This window comes from Bufo bufo, chromosome 10, assembly GCF_905171765.1.
Source record: "Bufo bufo chromosome 10, aBufBuf1.1, whole genome shotgun sequence".
In the NCBI taxonomy this organism is placed as follows: Eukaryota; Metazoa; Chordata; class Amphibia; order Anura; family Bufonidae; genus Bufo; species Bufo bufo.
Genome location: NC_053398.1, coordinates 145,371,282 through 145,393,846, shown reverse-complemented (window position 1 = coordinate 145,393,846; position 22,565 = coordinate 145,371,282). Strand labels below are relative to the sequence as shown.

Here is a 22,565-nt window from a genome sequence, read left to right as displayed (position 1 = left end):
GTTGGCAGGATGACCAGACCAGGGCCTGATGATCAGAAGTATAACCCCACTGTGGTCCCTCTCGCCATAGCAGGTGGGTGGAGGCTCCTGATGGCAAGACATACAATGATGGAAGTAGTGTTGGTTATAATAGTATGTGCTGGGATTAGGCTGATGTTCATGTGCACCAACAGGTTCTTTACCAAAAGGAGAAACTACCAGGATTATTGAGAGGTCTTGGGAACTCCGGCCGGCAGTTGGACCTATCCCACCTGAAGTACCTCTGGGTTAAGAGGTCAGTTACAAGATATCTCAAAATGGGGGAATTGTGAGGGATGAGAATCCATTTTGTATAAGTCAGCTGTGAAGGATGAGGATGGGGGGGAAGGTTTCTGTGAATAAACCAAATCTTCTAGCTACAAGGCCAAGGTAAGCGGCCCCCTCGTTTCCTTATCAGAGTCTGACATACAAGAGAGAGTTATGTTCCTTCTGAGTTTCGGGATGCGCTGCTAACGAATACTAACTTGGAGGAGCGCAGGTGGGCGGGGCATGTGATACACCGCCTCCAAAAATCCTTCACAAATATCAATTTCCCCAATCCATCACCCCAGACACACGTCATGTAGTGGGCGGATACAAGTCACGTAGTGGGCGGATACAAGTCACATAGGGGGCGGATACAAGTCATGTAGGGGGCGGATACAAGTCATGTAGGGGGCGGATACAAGTCATGTAGGGGGCGGATACAAGTCATGTAGGAGGCGGATACAAGTCATGTAGTGGGCGGATACAAGTCATGTAGGGGGTGGATACAAGTCATGTAGGGGGCGGATACAAGTCATGTAGGGGAGGATACAAGTCATGTAGGGGGCGGATACAAGTCATGTAGGGGGTGGATACAAGTCATGTAGGGGCGGATACAAGTCATGTAGGGGGTGGATACAAGTCATGTAGGGGGCGGATACAAGTCATGTAACACAGACCTTCAGCAGCCGATCCAGGAGCTCAGAGCCACTCTTCACATTGGGGTCCGGATCGGCGGCGAGCTGTGAAATGCAAACATACATGTCACATACTCTGGAGCCCCACAACCCCCTACATCTTCAGGGTGGAGCCCCCCAACATCTTCAGGTTGGAGACCCCCAATTCTACATCTTCAAGTTCGAGCCCCCCAACCCCCTACTTCTTCACGGTGGAGCCCCCCCCCCCCCAACCCCCTATATCTTTAGGTTGTAGCCCCTCAACCCCCTACATATAGAGAAATACTGTTCTGGAGGCATAAGGGTTAAAACAATGCATCACTGTACTTCGTGTCACCTGAGCGCCGTTCTTAATATTTTATGGGCACATATGAAAAGGAAAAGAAAAAGAAACGCCGCCGCACATCTTACTGTAAAAATCAACCGTTTATTTGTAGACACAAAGCCCAAAAAGTTAAAAACATTGTATACAATTACAACAAACACCAGGTTTAACATATTCAACGTATTACCTGCACACCATGACCTCCCGGGGTATTACCTGCACACCATGACCTCCCGGGGTATTACCTGCACACCATGACCTCTCGGGGGTATTACCTGCACATCATGACCTCCCGGGGGTATTACCTGCACATCATGACCTCCCGGGTGTATTACCTGCACATCATGACCTCCCGGGGGTATTACCTGCACATCATGACCTCCCGGGGGTATTACCTGCACATCATGACCTCCCGGGGGTATTACCTGCACATCATGACCTCCCGGGTGTATTACCTGCACATCATGACCTCCCGGGTGTATTACCTGCACATCATGACCTCCCGGGTGTATTACCTGCACACCATGACCACCCGGGTGTATTACCTGCACATCATGACCTCCCGAGTGTATTACCTGCACATCATGACCTCCCGAGTGTATTACCTGCACATCATGACCTCCCGGGTGTATTACCTGCACACCATGACCACCCGGGTGTATTACCTGCACACCATGACCACCCGGGTGTATTACCTGCACATCATGACCACCCGGGTGTATTACCTGCACATCATGACCTCCCGGGGTATTACCTGCACACCATGACCACCCGGGTGTATTACCTGCACATCATGACCACCCGGGTGTATTACCTGCACATCATGACCTCCCGGGGTATTACCTGCACACCATGACCTCCCGGGTGTATTACCTGCACACCATGACCACGCGGGTGTATTACCTGCACATCATGACCTCCCGGGTGTATTACCTGCACATCATGACCTCCCGGGTGTATTACCTGCACACCATGACCACCCGGGTGCATTACCTGCACACCATGACCACCCGGGTGTATTACCTGCACATCATGACCTCCCGGGTGTATTACCTGCACATCATGACCTCCCGGGGTATTACCTGCACACCATGACCTCCCGGGTGTATTACCTGCACATCATGACCTCCCGGGTGTATTACCTGCACATCATGACCTCCCGGGGTATTACCTGCACACCATGACCTCTCGGGGGTATTACCTGCACATCATGACCTCCCGGGGGTATTACCTGCACATCATGACCTCCCGGGTGTATTACCTGCACATCATGACCTCCCGGGGGTATTACCTGCACATCATGACCTCCCGGGGGTATTACCTGCACATCATGACCTGCCGGGTGTATTACCTGCACATCATGACCTCCCGGGGTATTACCTGCACACCATGACCTCCCGGGTGTATTACCTGCACACCATGACCTCCCCGGTGTAATACCTGCACACCATGACCTCCCCGGTGTAATACCTGCACACCATGACCGCCTACTTCTGTATGTGATAATGATCCCGCACTGTCTTTGATGCCATACTTATGAATTGTATATCTTCTTGGCGGTTTTGAAAAATGTCCTTATGTTGAACATGGTGCTTGTTGTAATTGTATACAATGGTTTTAACTTTTTGGGCTTTGTGTCTACAGTCGTGGCCAAAAGTTTTGAGATCTGGGGAGTTTTCAGGCCATGGACCCAAAATGTCAACGTTTTGGTCCCCGAGCCACTTAGTCATCACTTTTGCCTTATGGCACGGTGCTCCATCGTGCTGGAAAATGCATTGTTCTTCACCAAACTGTTGTTGGATTGTTGGAAGAAGTTGCTGTTGGAGGGTGTTTTGGTGCCATTCTTTATTCATGGCTGTGTTTTTGGGCAAAATTGTGAGTGAGCCCACTCCCTTGGATGAGAAGCGACCCCACACATGAATGGTCTCAGGATGCTTTACTGTTGGCATGACACAGGACTGATGGTAGCGCTCACCTTTTCTTCTCCGGACAAGCCTTTTTCCAGATGCCCCAAACAATCGGAAAGAGGCTTCACCGGAGAATATGACTTTGCCCCAGTCCTCAGCAGTCCATTCACCAGACTTTCTGCAGAAGATCAATCTGTCCCTGATGTTTTTTTGGAGAGAAGTGGCTTCTTTGCTGCCCTTCCTGACACCAGGCCATCTTCCAAAAGTCTTCGCCTCACTGTGCGTGCAGATGCGCTCACACCTGCCTGCTGCCATTCCTGAGCAAGCTCTGCACTGGCGGCACTCCGATCCCGCAGCTGAATCCTCTTTAGGAGACGATCCTGGCGCTTGCTGGACTTTCTTGGACGCCCTGAAGCCTTCTTAACAAGAACTGAACCTCTTTCCTTGAAGTTCTTGATGATCCTATAAATTGTTGATTGAGGTGCAATCTTAGTAGCCACAATATCTTTGCCTGTGAAGCCATTTTTATGCAACGCAATGATGGCTGCACGCGTTTCTTTGCAGGTCACCATGGTTAACAATGGAAGAACAATGATTTCAAGCATCACCCTCCTTTTAACATGTCAAGTCTGCCATTTTAACCCAATCAGCCTGACATAATGATCTCCAGCCTTGTGCTCGTCAACATTCTTACCTGAGTTAACAAGACGATTACTGAAATGATCTCAGCAGGTCCTTTAATGACAGCAATGAAATGCAGTGGAAAGGTTTTTTTGGGATTAAGTTAATTTTCATGGCAAAGAAGGACTATGCAATTCATCTGATCACTCTTCATAACATTCTGGAGTAGATGCAAATTGCTATTATAAAAACTTAATCAGCAACTTTTCCAATTTCCAATATTTATGTAATTCTCAAAACTTTTGGCCACGACTGTACAAATAAACGATTGATGTTTACAACACGATGTGCCGCCGGTGTGTGCGGCGTTTCTTTTGATACCGTGGTTTGCACTCCATTACTTTATGTACTGTGGCCCCTGACTTTACAGTTTTTTGAAATATTTTATGGGTGTCACATGACAGGAAATGCATCCACCCAGGTTACCATGGTAACCCCGTTACCTTGCTGAGCCCATCGAACAGCACGTTGAAGTGGGGCAGGACGGCGCCACGGGCCACCTTCACGATGTTGTAGAGCGCCTCGCAGGCGTAGTAGCGCAGACGGCTGTCCGCATCATTGAAGCAGGTGAGGACGGGTTCAATCAGCTCCCGCAGATACTGGCCCGAGTCCTGCAAAGGAGGAGAGGGTTACACCCGCCGGGTCACCCTAAGACCCCCTCCCCCGCTCCGGCCCTCACCTTCCCAAGCGCGATGGAGCAGGCGGCCAGTCCGATGAGGCCGCCCTTCCTGCTGTGCGGGTGCTGCGACAGCGCAAACTCCTGGGACAGGATCTGGATGACGTGTTTTATCTGCGCCGCGTTATTCTGTGCCACAAACTCCCGCACCAGCCTGCGGAGACAGGGCGAGAGGTGACCCACCAGATCATCCCCGTCCTGTCATGGGCGTCTCCTCCCTTATCCTCTCCCGGTATTCGGCTCCCTTGTCTCCTCCCACTCCAGGGTGTCCCCTCCATTTCCCTGGTGTCCCCTCCCACTCCTGGGTGTCCCCTCCCTCTCCCCAGTGTCCCCTCCCACTCCTGGGTGTCCCCTCCCTCTCTCCGGGGTCCCCTCCCACTCCTGGGTGTTCCCTCCCACTCCAGGGTGTCCCCTCCATTTCCCCGGTGTCCCCTCCTACTCCCGGGTGTCCCCTCCCACTCCTGGGTGTCCCTTCCCTCTCCAAGGTGTCTCCTCCCTCTCCAAGGTGTTCCCTCCCACTCCCCGGTGTCCCCTCCCACTCCAGGGTGTCCCCTCCATTTCCCCGGTGTCCCCTCCCACTCCCGGGTGTCCCCTCCCACTCCTGGGTGTCCCTTCCCTCTCCAAGGTGTCTCCTCCCTCTCCAAGGTGTCTCCTCCCTCTCCAAGGTGTCCCCTCCCTCTCCAGGGTGTCCCCTCCCTCTCCAGGGTGTCCCCTCCCTCTCCAAGGTGTCTCCTCCCTCTCCAAGGTGTCTCCTCCCTCTCCCCGGTGTCCCCTCCCACTCCTGGGTGTCCCCTCCCTCTCCAAGGTGTCTCCTCCCACTCCAGGGTGTCCCCTCCGTCTCCCTGGTGTCTCCTCCCACTACCGGGTAACCCCTCCCTCTCCCGGGCGCTGCTCACTTCTCTATCTCCAGCGCCGCCACCTTCCTCTTCTCGTACATCTTGTCGTTCAGGGCCCGCACGATGTTCGGGGTCAGGGGACTCAGGTCCCGCTCCGCGCTCATCCTCCCGGCTCTCCACAACAACCGGGTACAGCGGCCGCAGTCACATGTCACAGGCACGCCCCTCAGTCACGTGACGCCGCGCTGCAGCATGGGACATGTAGTCTCAACAGCACTCACAATGACACGTGACCGACCAGACGGCGGAAAGTCAATGATGGGCGCGACAGCAATGACAACTGAAAAGATTTACTGACACATCCCACCTCCTGACTGACCCCTGACGATAATTACTGACATTGATACAATATATCACTGTAACTATACATTTATATTATCTTTTCTAAAGCAGCACTAGTTTCTTGGACTGGAGCGCCATTGTTCCATTTTATATTTATTTTATCAGTTTATCTAATTCTTATGAAATTAATATTAAACCACCATCGATAGAAGTGTAGATTTTATAATAAATATATTTTGTTTACTGGTTGATTGAGTCTTGAGTCTGATGCCCTCATCTGGGACCCACTAGAAGGAATGACAGAGTGGAACGCCCATAGAGAATCATGGAAATGTAATATTTGAATGAGAGACAAAACCATTGGACATCTCTAATAATTATTTAGCGGCTTCTCTCCAAGTTCAGTGGGATTATCACTGTTTTCTGCAGAATGACACAAAGGAATGCCATAGACTATAATGGACCAGAGTAGGGTTGGGCGATATACCGGTATCACGATATACCACGGTATTAAAAAAATGGCGATATAGCGATATCGCTGTTTCCTAATTACCGCTGTATTTTGTGACGTCATCAAATCGGTCATGTGCGCTGACCGCTTCTAAATCTGCGTCCGCCGGCCCCTGCACCTTGCATAGCGCTGAGTCCAAACATTACTCCCTCTCGCTCCTGGCTCCTTGCTCCGCCTCCCTTAGTCAAGTCTCCACCCACCATCTGACATCACCGTCCGTCACCCACCCGTGCCGGTTCTATGTGGCGACCTCTGTGTGAGCACTGGGTGTCTCTGGAGAGACTGTTCCTGCGGCTGCCTCGCTCGTGTGCTCTGATGACAAAATTACAAACTTACTACTTCCCGCGGCCCCCGGCTCTCCCTCCTCCTCGCTCCCATATTCAAATCTCCGCGCACCGACATCTGATGTCCGAATCGGAGCACACAAGCGAAGCAGCCGCGGGAAAAGTATATCGTAAAGTATTATTGTATGTATGGTGGCCTGTGACCACAAGACTTTATTATAACATCTCCTTGTGGCCCCCGCTCCCGCCCCCTACAGTGTGACGTCTCCTTGTGGCCCCCATACAGTATAACCTCTCCTTGTGGCCCCCATACAGTATAACCTCTCCTTGTGGCCCCCCATACAGTATATCTCCTTGTGGCCCCCCATACAGTATAACCTGTCCTTGTGGCCCCCATACAGTATAATGTCGCCTTGTGGCCCCCCATACAGTGTAACATCTCCTTGTGGCCCCCATACAGTGTAACGTCTCCTTGTGGCCCCCCATACAGTATATCTCCTTGTGGCCCCCCATACAGTATATCTCCTTGTGGCCCCCCATACAGTATAACCTCTCCATGTGGCCCCCATACAGTATAACCTCTCCATGTGGCCCCCATACAGTATAACGTCTCCTTGTGGCTGCCCCATACAGTATAACGTCTCCTTGTGGCCCCCCATACAGTATATCTCCTTGTGGCCCCCCATACAGTATATCTCCTTGTGGCCCCCCATACAGTATAACCTCTCCATGTGGCCCCCATACAGTATAACCTCTCCATGTGGCCCCCATACAGTATAACGTCTCCTTGTGGCTGCCCCATACAGTATAACGTCTCCTTGTGGCCCCCCCCCGTACAGTATAATGTCTCCTTGTGGCCCCCCCATACAGTATAATGTCTCCTTGTGGCCCCCCCCGTACAGTATAATGTCTCCTTGTGGCCCCCCCATACAGTATAATGTCTCCTTGTGGGGCACCCATACAGTATAACGTCCCCTTTGTGTTTTTTTTCTCTTAAACAGGTATTTATCGCGATAAATTTTATAATATCGTTATCGTCTGAATATTTTTGATATCGCCCAACCCTAGACCGGAGTGGAACGCCCATAGAGAATAAAGGAAATGTAATATTTGAATGAGAGACAAAACCATTTGACATCTCTAATAATTATTTAGCGGCTTCTCTCCAAGTTCAGTGAGATTATTTAATGTTCAGATTACGTGGAATTATCACTGTTTTCTGCAGAATGGAGACACAAAGGAATGCCATAGACTATAATGGGAAGTAAAGTCTGAGCTCATTTGCAGGTAAATCTGTGTTATGTAAAACATTAACATGATAATCCCACTTAATCTCAATTTTAAATAATCCCACTGAATTTGAAGAGTAAGGTCTTATGCACACAACCGTTTTTTTTGCGGTCCGCAAAAACGGGTTCCGTAGTTCCGTGATCCGCGACCGTTCTTTCGTCCGTGGGTCTTCCTTGATTTCTGGAGGATCCACGGACATGAAGGAAAAAGTCGTTTTGGTGTCCGCCTGGCCGTGCGGAGCCAAACGGATCCGTCCTGACTTACAATGCAAGTCAATGGGGACGGATCCGTTTGACGTTGACACAATATGGTGCAATTGCAAACGGATCCGTCCCCCATTGACTTTCAATGTAAAGTTAGGAGTCCCTATTAATATACCATCGGATCAGAGTTTTCTCCAATCCGATGGTATATTTTAACTTGAAGTGTCCCCATCACCATGGGAACGCCTCTATGTTAAAATATACCATCGGATTTGAGTTAGATCGTGAAAACTCAGATCGACAGTATATTCTAACACAGAGGCGTTCCCATAGTGATGGGGACGCTTCAAGTTAGAATATACTACGAACTGTGTACATGACTGCCCCCTGCTGCCTGGCAGCACCCGATCTCTTACAGGGGACTGTGATCCGCACAATTAACCCCTCAGGTGCCGCACCTGACGGGTTAATTGTGCGTATCATAGCCCCCTGTAAGAGATCAGGTGCTGCCAGGCAGGAGGGGGCAGACCCCCCTCCCTCCCCTGTATTACATTCATTGGTGGCCAGTGCGGCCTCCCCTCCCTCCCCTGTATTACTGTACATTCATTGGTGGCCCGTGCGGCCCCCACTCCCTCCCCTGTATTACTGTACATTCATTGGTGGCCAGTGCGGCCCCCCTCCCTCCCCTGTATTACTGTACATTCATTGGTGGCCAGTGCGGCCCCCCCTCCCTCCTCTGTATTATTGTACATTCATTGGTGGCCAGTGCGGCCCCCCCTCCCTCCCCTGTATTACTGTACATTCATTGGTGGCCAGTGCAGCCCCCCCTCCCTCCCCTGTATTACTGTACATTCATTGGTGGCCAGTGCGGCCCCCCTCCCTCCCCTGTATTACTGTACATTCATTGGTGGCCAGTGCAGCCCCCCCTCCCTCCCCTGTATAACTGTACATTCATTGGTGGCCAGTGCGGCCCCCCTCCCTCCCCTGTATTACTGTACATTCATTGGTGGCCAGTGCGGCCCCCCCTCCCTCCCCTGTATTACATTCATTGGTGGCCAGTGCGGCCCCTTTCCCCCCCCATCATTGGTGGCAGTGGAGAGTTCCGATCGGAGTCCCAGTTTAATCGCTGGGACTCCGATCGGTAACCATGGCAACCAGGACGCTACTGCAGTCCTGGCTGCCATGGTTACTTAGCAATTTTAGTAATCACTATGGGAACACCTCTGTGTTAGAATATACTGTCTGAAAACTTAGATCTGAAAAAGCTTTTATGCAGACGGATCTGCGGATCCGTCTGTGTGAAAGTAGCCTACAGACACGGATCAGGGACGCGGATGACAATCTTGTGTGCATCCGTGTTTTTTCACGGACCCATTGACTTGAATGGGTCCGTGAACCGCTGTCCGTCAAAAAAATAGGACAGGAAACACGGATCACGGACGCGGATGAATAACGGTGCATTTTCCGAGTTTTCAACGGACCCATTGAAAGTCAATGGGTCCGCAGAAAATCACGGAAAACGGAACAACGGACACGGATGCACACAACGGTCGTGTGCATGAGGCCTAAGCCTGCTACAGATTTATTTGATATGTTGAATGGTTCAGGCACCAAGTCCCGTTTTACTTCCCTTTATAGTCTATGGGCATTCCATCACCTTTGCATCCTATAGAAAACGGTTATAATCCAAGGTAATTTTCGTTTTACAATCTGCTCCTCTACCCGGGGAACACTGGCGGTAAAGGTTAATGTCCTACATAACACAGATTTACCTGCAAATGAGCTCAGAGTTTACTTCCCATTATAGTCTATGGGCATTCCTTTGTGTCATTCTGCAGAAAACAGTGATAATCCCACTGAACTTGGAGAGAAGCCGCTAAATAATTATTAGAGATGTCCAATGGTTTTGTCTCTCATTCAAATATTACATTTCCATTATTCTCTATGGGCATTGCACTCTGTCATTCCTTTTAGTAGGCCCCCCTCATTTTTCTGGTTTTGATCACTTTTTCTTCCTCTAGATTTGGGCCCCCGCATGTAGTCGTTAGGGACCGTGGCCAAGTTGTGGGCCGCCCTTTAGGGCAGATCGGGGCAGTGGTGCGGGTGGAGTACTGGGCTGCACTGTTCCCTCAGAGGCGGCTCTTCCATTAGGCCTCGCTCTGGCTCCCACCCGCACCTGACATCGCTGCAACCGCAAGTACAATTTTATTGGCTTCCGCAGGTGGCCTGCTGAGCGGAGTAATAAGAACCGCCGCGGCCCGGCCGCTCTGAGCCCCTCTCTGCCTCTTTAAGAGAGCGGTGGCTGCTGGGGCTCGGAGCGTGCCGCCGCCGTACAGGCGCGTTTTCTGACTGAACACAACGCCAGCCCCGCCCTCAGAGCGCTGCGGAGCCACAGGGGAGAAGGAGCCGGGGACCTGCCTCACCTCAGTGTCCGTGTCTGGCTGCCGCCAGAAGCCCAAGGGTGTGTGTCCTGCTGGCTGCTGCCCATGCCCATCCCCCCCCCCCCCCCCCCTTAGGGCCTGATGATAATAACTTACTGTTACTGGTGCCAGTCTCTGTGCCATAATGGAGAGGGTGTCGGGGAAGAAATGTACCATGGGGGGGGGTAAGATGTGCTTATTACTCCCCCATAGTATGACCCCCTAGTAGCAGCACCAGCCTCTCCCTGCTCTGCTATCCCTCTGCCCCTTCTCCAAATCCTTATTATGAAATCTTTCTCATTAGGATAAAACACAACATCAGCTCCACCGAATCCCCGGCCAAAGTGTGGAAGTGGCGTCCGAGATCCCCAAGGGCCGAGCCAAGTAACTGTAAGTGTTCATGTGAAATATGTTTATGTTATACACATATAGCATCCACTGTGCCCCACAATATACAGTATACCGCTACACTGTGCCCCACAATATACAGTATACCTCTACACTGTGACCCACAATATACAGTATACCGCTACACTGTGCCCCACAATATACAGTATACCGCTACACTGTGCCACACAATATACAGTATACCTCTACACTGTGCCACACAATATACAGTATACCTCTACACTGTGCCCCACAATATACAGTATACCTCTACACTGTGCCCCACAATATACAGTATACCTCTACACTGTGCCACACAATGTACAGTATACCTCTACACTGTGCCCCACAATGTACAGTATACCGCTACACTGTGCCCCACAATATACAGTATACCGCTACACTGTGCCCCACAATATACAGTATACCGCTACACTGTGCCTCACAATATACAGTATACCTCTACACTGTGCCCCACAATGTACAGTATACCTCTACACTGTGCCCCACAATATACAGTATACCTCTACACTGTGCCCCACAATATACAGTATACCTCTACACTGTGCCCCACAATATACAGTATACCTCTACACTGTGCCCCACAATATACAGTATACCTCTACACTGTGCCCCACAATATACAGTATACCTCTACACTGTGCCCCACAATATACAGTATACCTCTACACTGTGCCACACAATATACAGTATACCTCTACACTGTGCCCCACAATATACAGTATACCTCTACACTGTGCCCCACAATATACAGTATACCTCTACACTGTGCCCCACAATATACAGTATACCGCTACACTGTGCCACACAATATACAGTATACCTCTACACTGTGCCACACAATATACAGTATACCTCTACACTGTGCCACACAATATACAGTATAACGCTACACTGTGCCCACAATATACAGTATACCTCTACACTGTGCCCCACAATATACAGTATACCGCTACACTGTGCCACACAATATACAGTATACCTCTACACTGTGCCACACAATATACAGTATACCTCTACACTGTGCCACACAATATACAGTATACCTCTACACTGTGCTCCACAATATACAGTATACCTCTACACTGTGCCCCACAATATACAGTATACCGCTACACTGTGCCCCACAATATACAGTATACCTCTACACTGTGCCACACAATATACAGTATACCTCTACACTGTGCCCCAAAATATACAGTATACCTCTACACTGTGCCCCACAATATACAGTATACCTCTACACTGTGCCCCACAATATACAGTATACCTCTACACTGTGCCCCACAATATACAGTATACCTCTACACTGTGCCCCACAATATACAGTATACCTCTACACTGTGCCCCACAATATACAGTATACCTCTACACTGTGCCCCACAATATACAGTATACCGCTACACTGTGCCCCACAATATACAGTATACCGCTACACTGTGCCACACAATATACAGTATACCTCTACACTGTGCCACACAATATACAGTATACCTCTACACTGTGCCCCACAATATACAGTATACCTCTACACTGTGCCCCACAATATACAGTATACCTCTACACTGTGCCACACAATATACAGTATACCTCTACACTGTGCCCCACAATATACAGTATACCGCTACACTGTGCCCCACAATGTACAGTATACCTCTACACTGTGCCACACAATATACAGTATACCTCTACACTGTGCCACAGAATATACAGTATACCTCTACACTGTGCCACACAATATACAGTATACCTCTACACTGTGCCCCACAATATACAGTATACCTCTACACTGTGCCACAGAATATACAGTATACCTCTACACTGTGCCACACAATATACAGTATACCTCTACACTGTGCCACACAATATACAGTATACCGCTACACTGTGCCACACAATATACAGTATACCGCTACACTGTGCCACACAATATACAGTATACCTCTACACTGTGCCACACAATATACAGTATACCTCTACACTGTGCCACACAATATACAGTATACCTCTACACTGTGCCACACAATATACAGTATACCGCTACACTGTGCCACACAATATACAGTATACCGCTACACTGTGCCACACAATATACAGTATACCGCTACACTGTGCCACACAATATACAGTATACCTCTACACTGTGCCACACAATATACAGTATACCGCTACACTGTGCCACACAATATACAGTATACCTCTACACTGTGGAGTCTGTTCTATAAGCACCACATTATTTTCTGTCCGCCACCACAAAACAATCTGGAAGTGCCCCTCCATGTGGCATCATGTATGTGGGCAGACTTTTTTTTAAAATTATGACAAGTGCCCCCTTTTTTTTTTTTTAAAGCCCCTGCCCTTCAAAATGTCTGTGCACGTCCCTGCCCTGTACTATGTGGTACAAGCACTGTGTATACCCTGTACTGTGATGTTAGTCACAGTACAAGGTTAATATGCACAGTGATGTCACGTACAGCACAGCCAGGGTTAATCTTTATTATCGCTTGCATATCTTGTGTTCGTGGGGGCCTCATGTTCGGGTTTCGCCTCACAAAGTCTAGAGCCGCCTCTGTGTTCCCTACATGATAACCTGGAGCTGGGCACCTGGGATGGCAGATTACACTGCCGGGCAGTCACCGTTCTGTGGGATGGGATTTATTGACCCCTGGTCACCAGACTATTGCGCCGGTCCCCCGGATTGTGGGAGATGAAAATAGGAGAAATCGGCCATGGTTTCACTGACAGCAGCGCTGTGTAGTGGACGCTCGGAGCAGGTAGGTGACCTCTCTGGACGCCAACAAGGCATGAGGGCAACCGGGACACATGGCGCACAGTGACATGAGGACACAGAGATACCTCACTAAAGACACGCGGACGTCCCCACTGCGCAGAGGGAGGTTGTGTAATTTGAGGTCACGCCTGTTGGCGCTCATTTCCAGGTGAAGGCCACATATTTACCAGTTTATTTGAGTTTTGGTCCCTCGGCCTCTCACCTCTTGAACTAATATCATCACGTCCCATTTAGGTCACCCGATCGCCTGCCGCATCACCTTACAACCTCTGCAGCTGGAAGATGCTGCCAACAAACCTGCTCCAACTGTATGAAGTCACCACCATGGAGTCTGACCAGGCGGTGCTGACAGAGAGTCCGTAGCTGGATGCACCAAGTGCCAGGAAGCTGACCTGCGGCCATCACCACAAACACACGCATCACTTCTTAGTGCTCTGATGTTTATTGTGAGCCGTCACCCTGCTGTGCACCCCATGGTTCCCTCTCCTCTCACTGTGCACAAAGCTGTCCCTGAGGGTGCTGAGGACGAGAGGGTGGGGACACCGCCACCACAGAGGACGGGGCGGCCGCCACCGCAGAGGACGGGGCGGCCGTCACCGCAGAGGACGGGGCGGCCGCCACCTCAGAGGACGGGGCGGCCGCCACCTCAGAGGACATTCACTGCAGGAATCATGATTCATGTTTGAGGCTTCCAAAACCCTACAAGGCATGGTAGGGGTCAGCAACGGCACCAGGGCGAAGTGCCGTCACCCAATGGCTCTGAAGAGTCGCGTATCACTTGTCGGATGGCACGCCCTTCAGGTAATACACCCAGTAGATTCCCTGTGCAATGCCAGTGGCACGAGGGCAGGAAACGACGAGTCTTCCAGTCACGGGGGTCCTGCTGCCACCATGAGGGGCTTCATATGACACTGATATGTAGTGGGTTTTCTTGGGGCGCACAGGCTCACAGGCCTTCACAACAAACACCGCAGGGTCAGTCTGAAAGCTGAAGGTTGTAGGCTGCAAGAAAACGTTCTTAAAGGGGATGGACACACTGGAACCAGCACGAATCTGAATAGGTCCTTGAGGTTTGGGAGCCATGGCAGAGCCAAACAGCGGGAAGGTGTAATCACCCCCCAAGGGGGAAGAGATGTGCAGCACAGCCCGGGACTCTCCAAGCTGGACTGGTTCATAGGTCACCTCCACGCTGACTTCTGATCCACCCTGAGAACAGGGAGCAGCCATGACCACCTTGTCTACATGGAAATCCGAGTTATTAACCTGAAGAGAGGAGACAATGATGAGGGAGGCAGGACAGGAGAGCTGAGAAGACGCCTGGCGCCTCCAGCATCGCTCACCTTACAGCTGTACTCCGTCTTCTGCCGAGTGAAGTTCATGAATCTGGCGCTCAGAGTCTGACTGGAGCCCAGGGTTGTGTGGAAGTACAGCGGCTTCTGCGACACAGCGGCGGTTGCCTTCAGCAGCAGGTCATACTGTAATACGCCCAGCTCACTGCTCTGCAGCGTCAGCCTGCCCGTGGACTCACCAGTTTTCAGAGGTTGGTACTCGAACACCAGGGGGTGCTAAAAAATAAATAAAAAAACAGAGGATGGGCACGGTGTCTGGCTGTGTGCTGTGCTGGGTATGAGGGCAGTGATGGCTGTGTGCTGTGCTGGGTATTAGGGCAGTGATGGCTGTGTGCTGTGCTGGGTATGAGGGCAGTGATGGCTGTGTGCTGTGCTGGGTATAAGGGCAGTGATGGCTGTGTGCTGTGCTGGGTATGAGGGCAGTGATGGCTGTGTGCTGTGCTGGGTATGAGGGCAGTGATGGCTGTGTGCTGTGCTGGGTATGAGGGCAGTGATGGCTGTGTGCTGTGCTGGGTATGAGGGCAGTGATGGCTGTGTGCTGTGCTGGGTATGAGGGCAGTGATGGCTGTGTGCTGTGCTGGGTATGAGGGCACGGTGTCTGGCTGTGTGCTGTGCTGGGTATGAGGGCAGTGATGGCTGTGTGCTGTGCTGGGTATGAGGGCACGGTGTCTGGCTGTGTGCTGTGCTGGGTATGAGGGCAGTGATGGCTGTGTGCTGTGCTGGGTATGAGGGCAGTGATGGCTTACCTCAGACTGGGCCGGCACTCGGATCTGCTGGGGAAGGCTAATCTCCGGCACTCTGCAGTCCGTGGTGAAGGTGACCGACACAGACAGTGGATTCTCCACCAGCAGGGTGGCTGCAGTGCTTTGCCGCACCGGTGTCACCAGCTCTACTGTGCTGATGATGCCAGGCGGCGTGGCTTTAAATGTGACGTAATAGAACAGGTATTCTTGTGTCGTCTCATTACGGAAAGTCACCTGGAACCGAGGAAAAGATGGAAGTCAAGAGCCGGGATCCTATCCAGAACCTCTGGGAATCATCCCTTAACCTCAACCAAACCAGCACCCACATCAGCGAGCAGCACCTGCACACAATTCAACAGCACCCACGCACACCAGTCGGCAGCACCCGCGCACCAGTCGGCAGCACCCGCGCACCAGTCGGCAGCACCCACTCACCAGTCGGCAGCACCCACTCACCAGTCGGCAGCACCCACGCACCAGTCGACAGCACCCACGCACCAGTCGACAGCACCCACGCACCAGTCGACAGCACCCACGCACCAGTCGGCAGCACCCACTCACCAGTCGGCAGCACCAATGCTCCAGTCAACAGCACCCACTCTCCAGTAGGCAGCACCAATGCTCCAGTCAGCAGCACCCACTCACCAGTCGGCAGCACCCACTCACCAGTCGGCAGCACCCACGCACCAGTCGGCAGCACCCACGCACCAGTCGGCAGCACCCACGCACCAGTCGGCAGCACCCACGCACCAGTCGGCAGCACCCACGCACCAGTCGGCAGCACCCACGCACCAGTCGGCAGCACCCACGCACCAGTCGGCAGCACCCACGCACCAGTCGACAGCACCCACGCACCAGTCGACAGCACCCACGCACCAGTCGACAGCACCCACGCACCAGTCGACAGCACCCACGCACCAGTCGACAGCACCCACGCACCAGTCGACAGCACCCACGCACCAGTTGGCAGGTGATGAGTATTGTGCACTGATCACAGGATAGCAGGAGGGCTGCATCGGCCATGTGACATCATTGTGTATCGTCAGCCAGGCTGGGGCTGTCACTTTGTACCTTGGTTGAGAAGGTGCCCTCCTTGTGAGAGTGGAAGTTCAGCTTGTAGTCCCTCTTGGCTCCTCCGGGCACCTCCACAAAGTCCAGGCCCTTGATGGTGGTAGCGCTGTCCAGGCGTTCTGGCTTCAGGATCTCAATTATGGCACGAAACCTGATGAAAAGAAGCATGACGTGAGGAGGTGACGCCCCCGGCCTGCTCTGTGGAGGAGGTCAGAGAGTGGCAGCCACATCTACCCAGGCCCAGACCCTCCTCACCGTTGGGTTCTGCGCAGCCAGTTGCTGACTGTCAGCAGTTCGCTGTACGACGTTTTGCAGGGGACTTCTCTGATCACAGTACCGGAGGATTTTGGAGGCTCAGCCTGACCATGCAGGAGGTAGAATAATCCAGTGCCATCCGGCAGGGGGAAGAAGATGGAGCCCTAAAAACACCAAAGTCACTAAGAGACATTGTGATAGGACAGGAGGTGTCTCCCTCCATACAGTGCACTGCAGGGCAGGTACCTGATGCTTCTTGCCCTCCGTGCTCATGAGCAGTGGATGATAGGTGATCTCATAGGGCTTGCTCTGCTGATTAGCCTCCACAGTGATGGCCTCTGCTCCGCTCCAGTGCTCTCCATCTAGGACCGGCTTTAGATGCCATGTCTTGTTCGTTTTGTTGCTCAGGAAGATGGTTTGTGTCTGTTTGCTCCGCACCTGACACTGAAAGTTGACAACCTGTAAAACAGAAGGTCACATGGGTCTGAACGGCGAGCAGTGCACCCCACACACCCAACTGAGACCATGGAAGTAAAGATGGCAGATGCTCATCCGAATAGAATAGAAACATTTCAGAGGGTTACATCACAGCCCCCTCATGTCCAGCAGCCCACACAGTGCAGGACCATGGAGGGGAGGGCGGCAGCAGCCCATACGGTGCAGGGCCATGGACCGGGTGCAGCAGCCCACACAGTGCAGGGCCATGGAGGGGAGGGCAGCAGCCCACACGGTGCAGGGCCAAGGAGGGGAGGCAGCAGCCCACACGGTGGTAGGGCCATGGAGCGGGTGCAGCAGCCTACATAGTGCAGGGCCAAGGAGGGGAGGCAGCAGCCCACACGGTGGTAGGGCCATGGAGCGGGTGCAGCAGCCTACATAGTGCAGGGCCAAGGAGGGGAGGCAGCAGCCCACACGGTGGTAGGGCCATGGAGCGGGTGCAGCAGCCTACATAGTGCAGGGCCAAGGAGGGGAGGCAGCAGCCCACACGGTGGTAGGGCCATGGAGCGGGTGCAGCAGCCTACATAGTGCAGGGCCAAGGAGGGGAGGCAGCAGCCCACACGGTGGTAGGGCCATGGAGCGGGTGCAGCAGCCTACATAGTGCAGGGCCAAGGAGGGGAGGCAGCAGCCCACACGGTGGTAGGGCCATGGAGCGGGTGCAGCAGCCTACATAGTGCAGGGCCAAGGAGGGGAGGCAGCAGCCCACACGGTGGTAGGGCCATGGAGCGGGTGCTGTAGCCCACACAGTGTAGGGCCATGAAGGGGAGGCAGCAGCCCACACGGTGGTAGGGCCATGGAGCGGGTGCTGTAGCCCACACAGTGCAGGGCCATGGAGGGGAGGGCAGCAGCCCACACGGTGCAGGGCCATGGAGTGGGTGCAGCAGCCTACATAGTGCAGGGCCAAGGAGGGGAGGCAGCAGCCCACACAGTGCAGGGCCATGGAGGGGAGGCAGCAGCCCACACGGTGGTAGGGCCATGGAGCGGGTGCAGCAGCCTACATAGTGCAGGGCCAAGGAGGGGAGGCAGCAGCCCACACGGTGGTAGGGCCATGGAGCGGGTGCTGTAGCCCACACAGTGTAGGGCCATGAAGGGGAGGCAGCAGCCCACACGGTGGTAGGGCCATGGAGCGGGTGCTGTAGCCCACACAGTGTAGGGCCATGAAGGGGAGGGCAGCAGCCCACACAGTGCAGGGCCATGGACCGGGTGCAGCAGCCCACACAGTGCAGGGCCATGGAGGGGAGGCAGCAGCCCACACAGTGCAGGGCCATGGAGGGGAGGGCAGCAGCCCACACGGTGCAGGGCCATGGAGTGGGTGCAGCAGCCTACATAGTGCAGGGCCAAGGAGGGGAGGCAGCAGCCCACACAGTGCAGGGCCATGGAGCAGGTGCAGCAGCCCACACGGTGCAGGGCCATGGAGCGGATGCAGCAGCCCACACAGTGCAGGGCCATGGAGCAGGTGCAGCATCCCACACGGTGCAGGGCCATGGAGGGGAGGGCAGCAGCCCACACAGTGGAGGGCCATGGAGCAGGTGCAGCATCCCACACGGTGCAGGGCCATGGAGCGGGTGCAGCAGCCCACACAGTGCAGGGCCATGGAGCAGGTGCAGCAGCCCACACGGTGCAGGAAAGTGGAGCGGGTGCAGCAGCCCACAGGGTGCAGGGCCATGGAGTGGGGGCTGCAGCCCACACGGTGCAGGAAAGTGGAGCAGGTGCAGCAGCCCACAGGGTGCAGGGCCATGGAGTGGGGGCTGCAGTCCACACGGTACAGGGAAGTGGAGCGGGTGCAGCAGCCCACAGGGTGCAGGGCCATGGAGTGGGGGCTGCAGTCCACACGGTACAGGGAAGTGGAGCGGGTGCAGCAGCCCACAGGGTGCAGGACCATGGAGCGGGTGCAGCAGTCATGGCAGCAGCTTCAATAGTAAGCAGTTACCTCCTTTGTTGTTGGAAACCCGACGCATGATCCGGACAGTGTCAGCTTCAACGTCCTGCCTCCCTCAATGGAGCAGAGCAGGTTTTCATAGAGAACATCAGAACTGATCTCAGGGGGGTTGAAGACAATATCAAATGTGACCTCTGTGCCGGCCGTGATGTAACCAGATGCTGGTGAGATGGAGAAGTCTGGCTCAAACTTCTTAATGTCCCAATGAAACCTGCCACAAAGATAGAAGCTCACAGTGAGCACCAGAGAAGCCCCTTGTGGGAGACGAGCCCTGCGGTGGTCCTTGCTGACATTACCTGGCTCCCAGTTCTCCCGTGTTACTGAGGGTTATCCTGCGCGTGGCTCGGCTCTGCTGCACCACCGCCCCAAAGGACACATACTCCTGGTCCAAGCTGAGCTCCAGGCCTTGGCTGCAGCCTCGCACCACAAAGAGCGAGCGCATCACCCCACAGGACTCCAGCATCACCTCCTCTGCAAATGGGGCAATCCTGCTCCGAGGGGTGAAGAGCAGCTCCAGCTTACACAGCCCCCCACGGGCAGGAAGTGTTATCTCAGCATCGGGGGACAGAGTGAGGACCTGCAGAAGAAAGAGAGGAATTAGAGCTCCTGAGCCATGTGATGTGTGAACCTGTCCGCATGTAATACATGTGTGCCGTACTGCAGAGGGGGCGCTCTTGGCACCCCACATATTGGCTGGTAAGGCCCCTGCACAGAATCCACTGGTCCTCACAGTGAATACATGTGCACTATCCAAGGCTGTTCATCGGCAGCATCATACAAAAAAATGTTGCACTGTGAAGTCCAATACCTTGGGTTCTTGCAACGCAGCCATGCTTGGGCTCATGTGCAGGGTGCAGCGTACAGGGGCCAGGCTCTTGTTCACAATGGGGACGACTCTTTTCACAGTCTGACCAATGTTCACAGCTCCAAAGTTTATAACTTTATGTTTGGGATCAGCGACTTCAACCTGAAAGACAGTAAATAATGGGTGGAGGACTGTTAATGAGGACGGTGCGGGGGGCTCAGAAAACGATGGTCAATGAGGAGGGTGCAGGGGGCCTAGAGAACGATGGTCAATGAGGACGGTGCAGGGGCCCAGAGAACGATGGTCAATGAGGACAGTGCAGGGGCCCAGAGAACGATGGTCAATGAGGACGGTGCAGGGGGCCCAGAGAACGATGGTCAATGAGGACGGTGCAGGGGGCCCAGAGAACGATGGTCAATGAGGACGGTGCAGGGGGCCCAGAGAATGATGGTTAATGAGGACGGTGCAGGGGGCCCAGAGAACGATGGTTAATGAGGACGGTGCGGGGGGCCCAGAGAACGATGGTCAATGAGGAGGGTGCGGGGGGGCCCAGAGAACGATGGTCAATGAGGACGGTGCAGGGGGCCCAGAGAATGATGGTTAATGAGGACGGTGCAGGGGGCACAGAGAACGATGGTCAATGAGGACGGTGCGGGGGGCCCAGAGAACGATGGTCAATGAGGAGGGTGCGGGGGGGCCCAGAGAACGATGGTCAATGAGGACGGTGCAGGGGGCCCAGAGAATGATGGTTAATGAGGACGGTGCAGGGGGCCCAGAGAACGATGGTCAATGAGGACGGTGCGGGGGGCCCAGAGAACGATGGTCAATGAGGACAGTGCAGGGGGCCCAGTGAACAATGGTTAATGGGGACGGTGCGGGGGGGCCCAGAGAACGATGGTCAATGAGGACGGTGCAGGGGGCTCAGAGAACGATGGTCAATGAGGACGGTGCGGGGGGCCCAGAGAACGATGGTTAATGAGGACGGTGCGGGGGGGCCCAGAGAACGATGGTCAATGAGGACAGTGCAGGGGGCCGAGAACGATGGTTAATGGGGACGGTGCGGGGGGGCCCAGAGAACGATGGTTAATGGGGACGGTGCAGGGGGCCCAGAGAACGATGGTTAATGGGGACGGTGCGGGGGGCCTGGGGAACAGTGGTTCATGAAGCCGCTGCGGGGGGGGGGGGGGGGGGGGGACCCAGGGAAGGATGGTTAATGAGGCTGGTACAGGGGGACCCGGGGAACAGAGGTTTGTGCAGCCAGTGCAGGGGGCCCAAGGAACGATGGTTAATGTGGGTGGTGCGGGGGAGAATGATGGTTAATGACGACGGTGCGGGGGGCCCAGGGAACGGTGGTTCACGAGGATGGAGCGGGGGCCCAGGGTTCAAAGGTTTCATGCAGCTTAGGGGAACAATACAGCCATCAGTATCTTTTTGACCCCATTTTATCTACATTTTAATTTCATTTCCAACCTTCAGCTCGATCCCGTGACCCTGGAGTTGAACAAGCTGATTGGAATGGCCGTTCATCTGAAAGACAACAGTTTCTTGGTACAAGATGGCTGCTCGGGGATAGAAGTTGACAAAAACCTCCATCTTGTCTCCAGGAGAGAGGACATTTGAGCAGAAGTCGAGCTCCATGTGACTCGTGTTACTGTACAGACAGTCAATGCTACACGGGGGAAGCAGACGGTGACAGGGTTAGTACAGGCAGTAATGGGTGTATCTTTATGGGGTGCCTGTCCGTCTGGGGGCGCTCACCTCACTGGCCGGCTGTCCTTGTTGGTGATGACCAGGGTTTCGCGCACAGGCTGCATTCCTGCGTGGTAGATGAAGCAGTAGCCAAAGTTGTGTTCTTTGAAAGAGAAGTGGATGGCGGGCTGCACGGCGCTGCCTCGCAGGGGGCACGTGATCTCCGGCCCGTTCTCTATCTGCAGGATGACATGATGAGCTTGGAGGCCTATCATCTCCACGAGACGGACATCACTAATGCTACTCACCCCGATGGTCAGCACAGACTCTTTTACTGCACATTTCCTGGTTGGAGAGAAGGTGAGGGATGTCTGAGCCTGTTGTCCAGGGGCCACACGTCCACAGCTGGGGGAGATGCTGAGAAATTCCTGCAGCCCCCGAGGAACGGTCAGAGCGCAGGAATAATTAAAGGAGAAGTGTCCATTATTCATGATGAGGAACTGGAAGGTGCAGCGATCATTGATGTCCACCTGTCAGGAAGAGAAGAGGAAAGGTCACACGACAGAGCACAAGCGGGGGGTCCACA

The 22,565-nt window shown here is 53.5% G+C and overlaps 2 protein-coding genes across 4 annotated transcripts in view; both read right to left on the bottom strand.

Annotated features, from left to right (window-relative positions):
• Window positions 1–5,617, bottom strand: part of VAC14 (VAC14 component of PIKFYVE complex) — a 30,638-nt gene extending 25,021 nt beyond the window's left edge. For all 3 annotated transcript variants that reach the window (XR_005774568.1, XR_005774569.1, XM_040410018.1), the window contains exons 1-4: window positions 5,445–5,617; window positions 4,552–4,702; window positions 4,316–4,483; window positions 963–1,025 (exon numbers count right to left, since the gene is read on the bottom strand). Coding sequence is in view for 1 of the 3 variants with exons in the window: in XM_040410018.1 (XP_040265952.1) it covers window positions 963–1,025; window positions 4,316–4,483; window positions 4,552–4,702; window positions 5,445–5,548 (486 nt within the window). In the remaining 2 variants the exon portion in view is untranslated. The remainder of the gene's footprint in view (window positions 1–962; window positions 1,026–4,315; window positions 4,484–4,551; window positions 4,703–5,444) is intronic.
• Window positions 5,618–14,075: 8,458 nt separating this feature from the next.
• The window catches only part of HYDIN (HYDIN axonemal central pair apparatus protein), a 114,312-nt gene continuing 105,822 nt past the window's right edge, over window positions 14,076–22,565 (bottom strand). The window contains exons 75-86 of the mRNA XM_040410017.1: window positions 22,288–22,509; window positions 22,049–22,218; window positions 21,761–21,959; window positions 20,294–20,452; window positions 19,782–20,062; window positions 19,477–19,696; window positions 17,298–17,510; window positions 17,052–17,215; window positions 16,797–16,947; window positions 15,729–15,959; window positions 14,974–15,198; window positions 14,076–14,896 (exon numbers count right to left, since the gene is read on the bottom strand). Of these exons, the coding sequence (XP_040265951.1) occupies window positions 14,408–14,896; window positions 14,974–15,198; window positions 15,729–15,959; window positions 16,797–16,947; window positions 17,052–17,215; window positions 17,298–17,510; window positions 19,477–19,696; window positions 19,782–20,062; window positions 20,294–20,452; window positions 21,761–21,959; window positions 22,049–22,218; window positions 22,288–22,509 (2,724 nt within the window). The 3' untranslated portion in view covers window positions 14,076–14,407. The remainder of the gene's footprint in view (window positions 14,897–14,973; window positions 15,199–15,728; window positions 15,960–16,796; window positions 16,948–17,051; window positions 17,216–17,297; window positions 17,511–19,476; window positions 19,697–19,781; window positions 20,063–20,293; window positions 20,453–21,760; window positions 21,960–22,048; window positions 22,219–22,287; window positions 22,510–22,565) is intronic.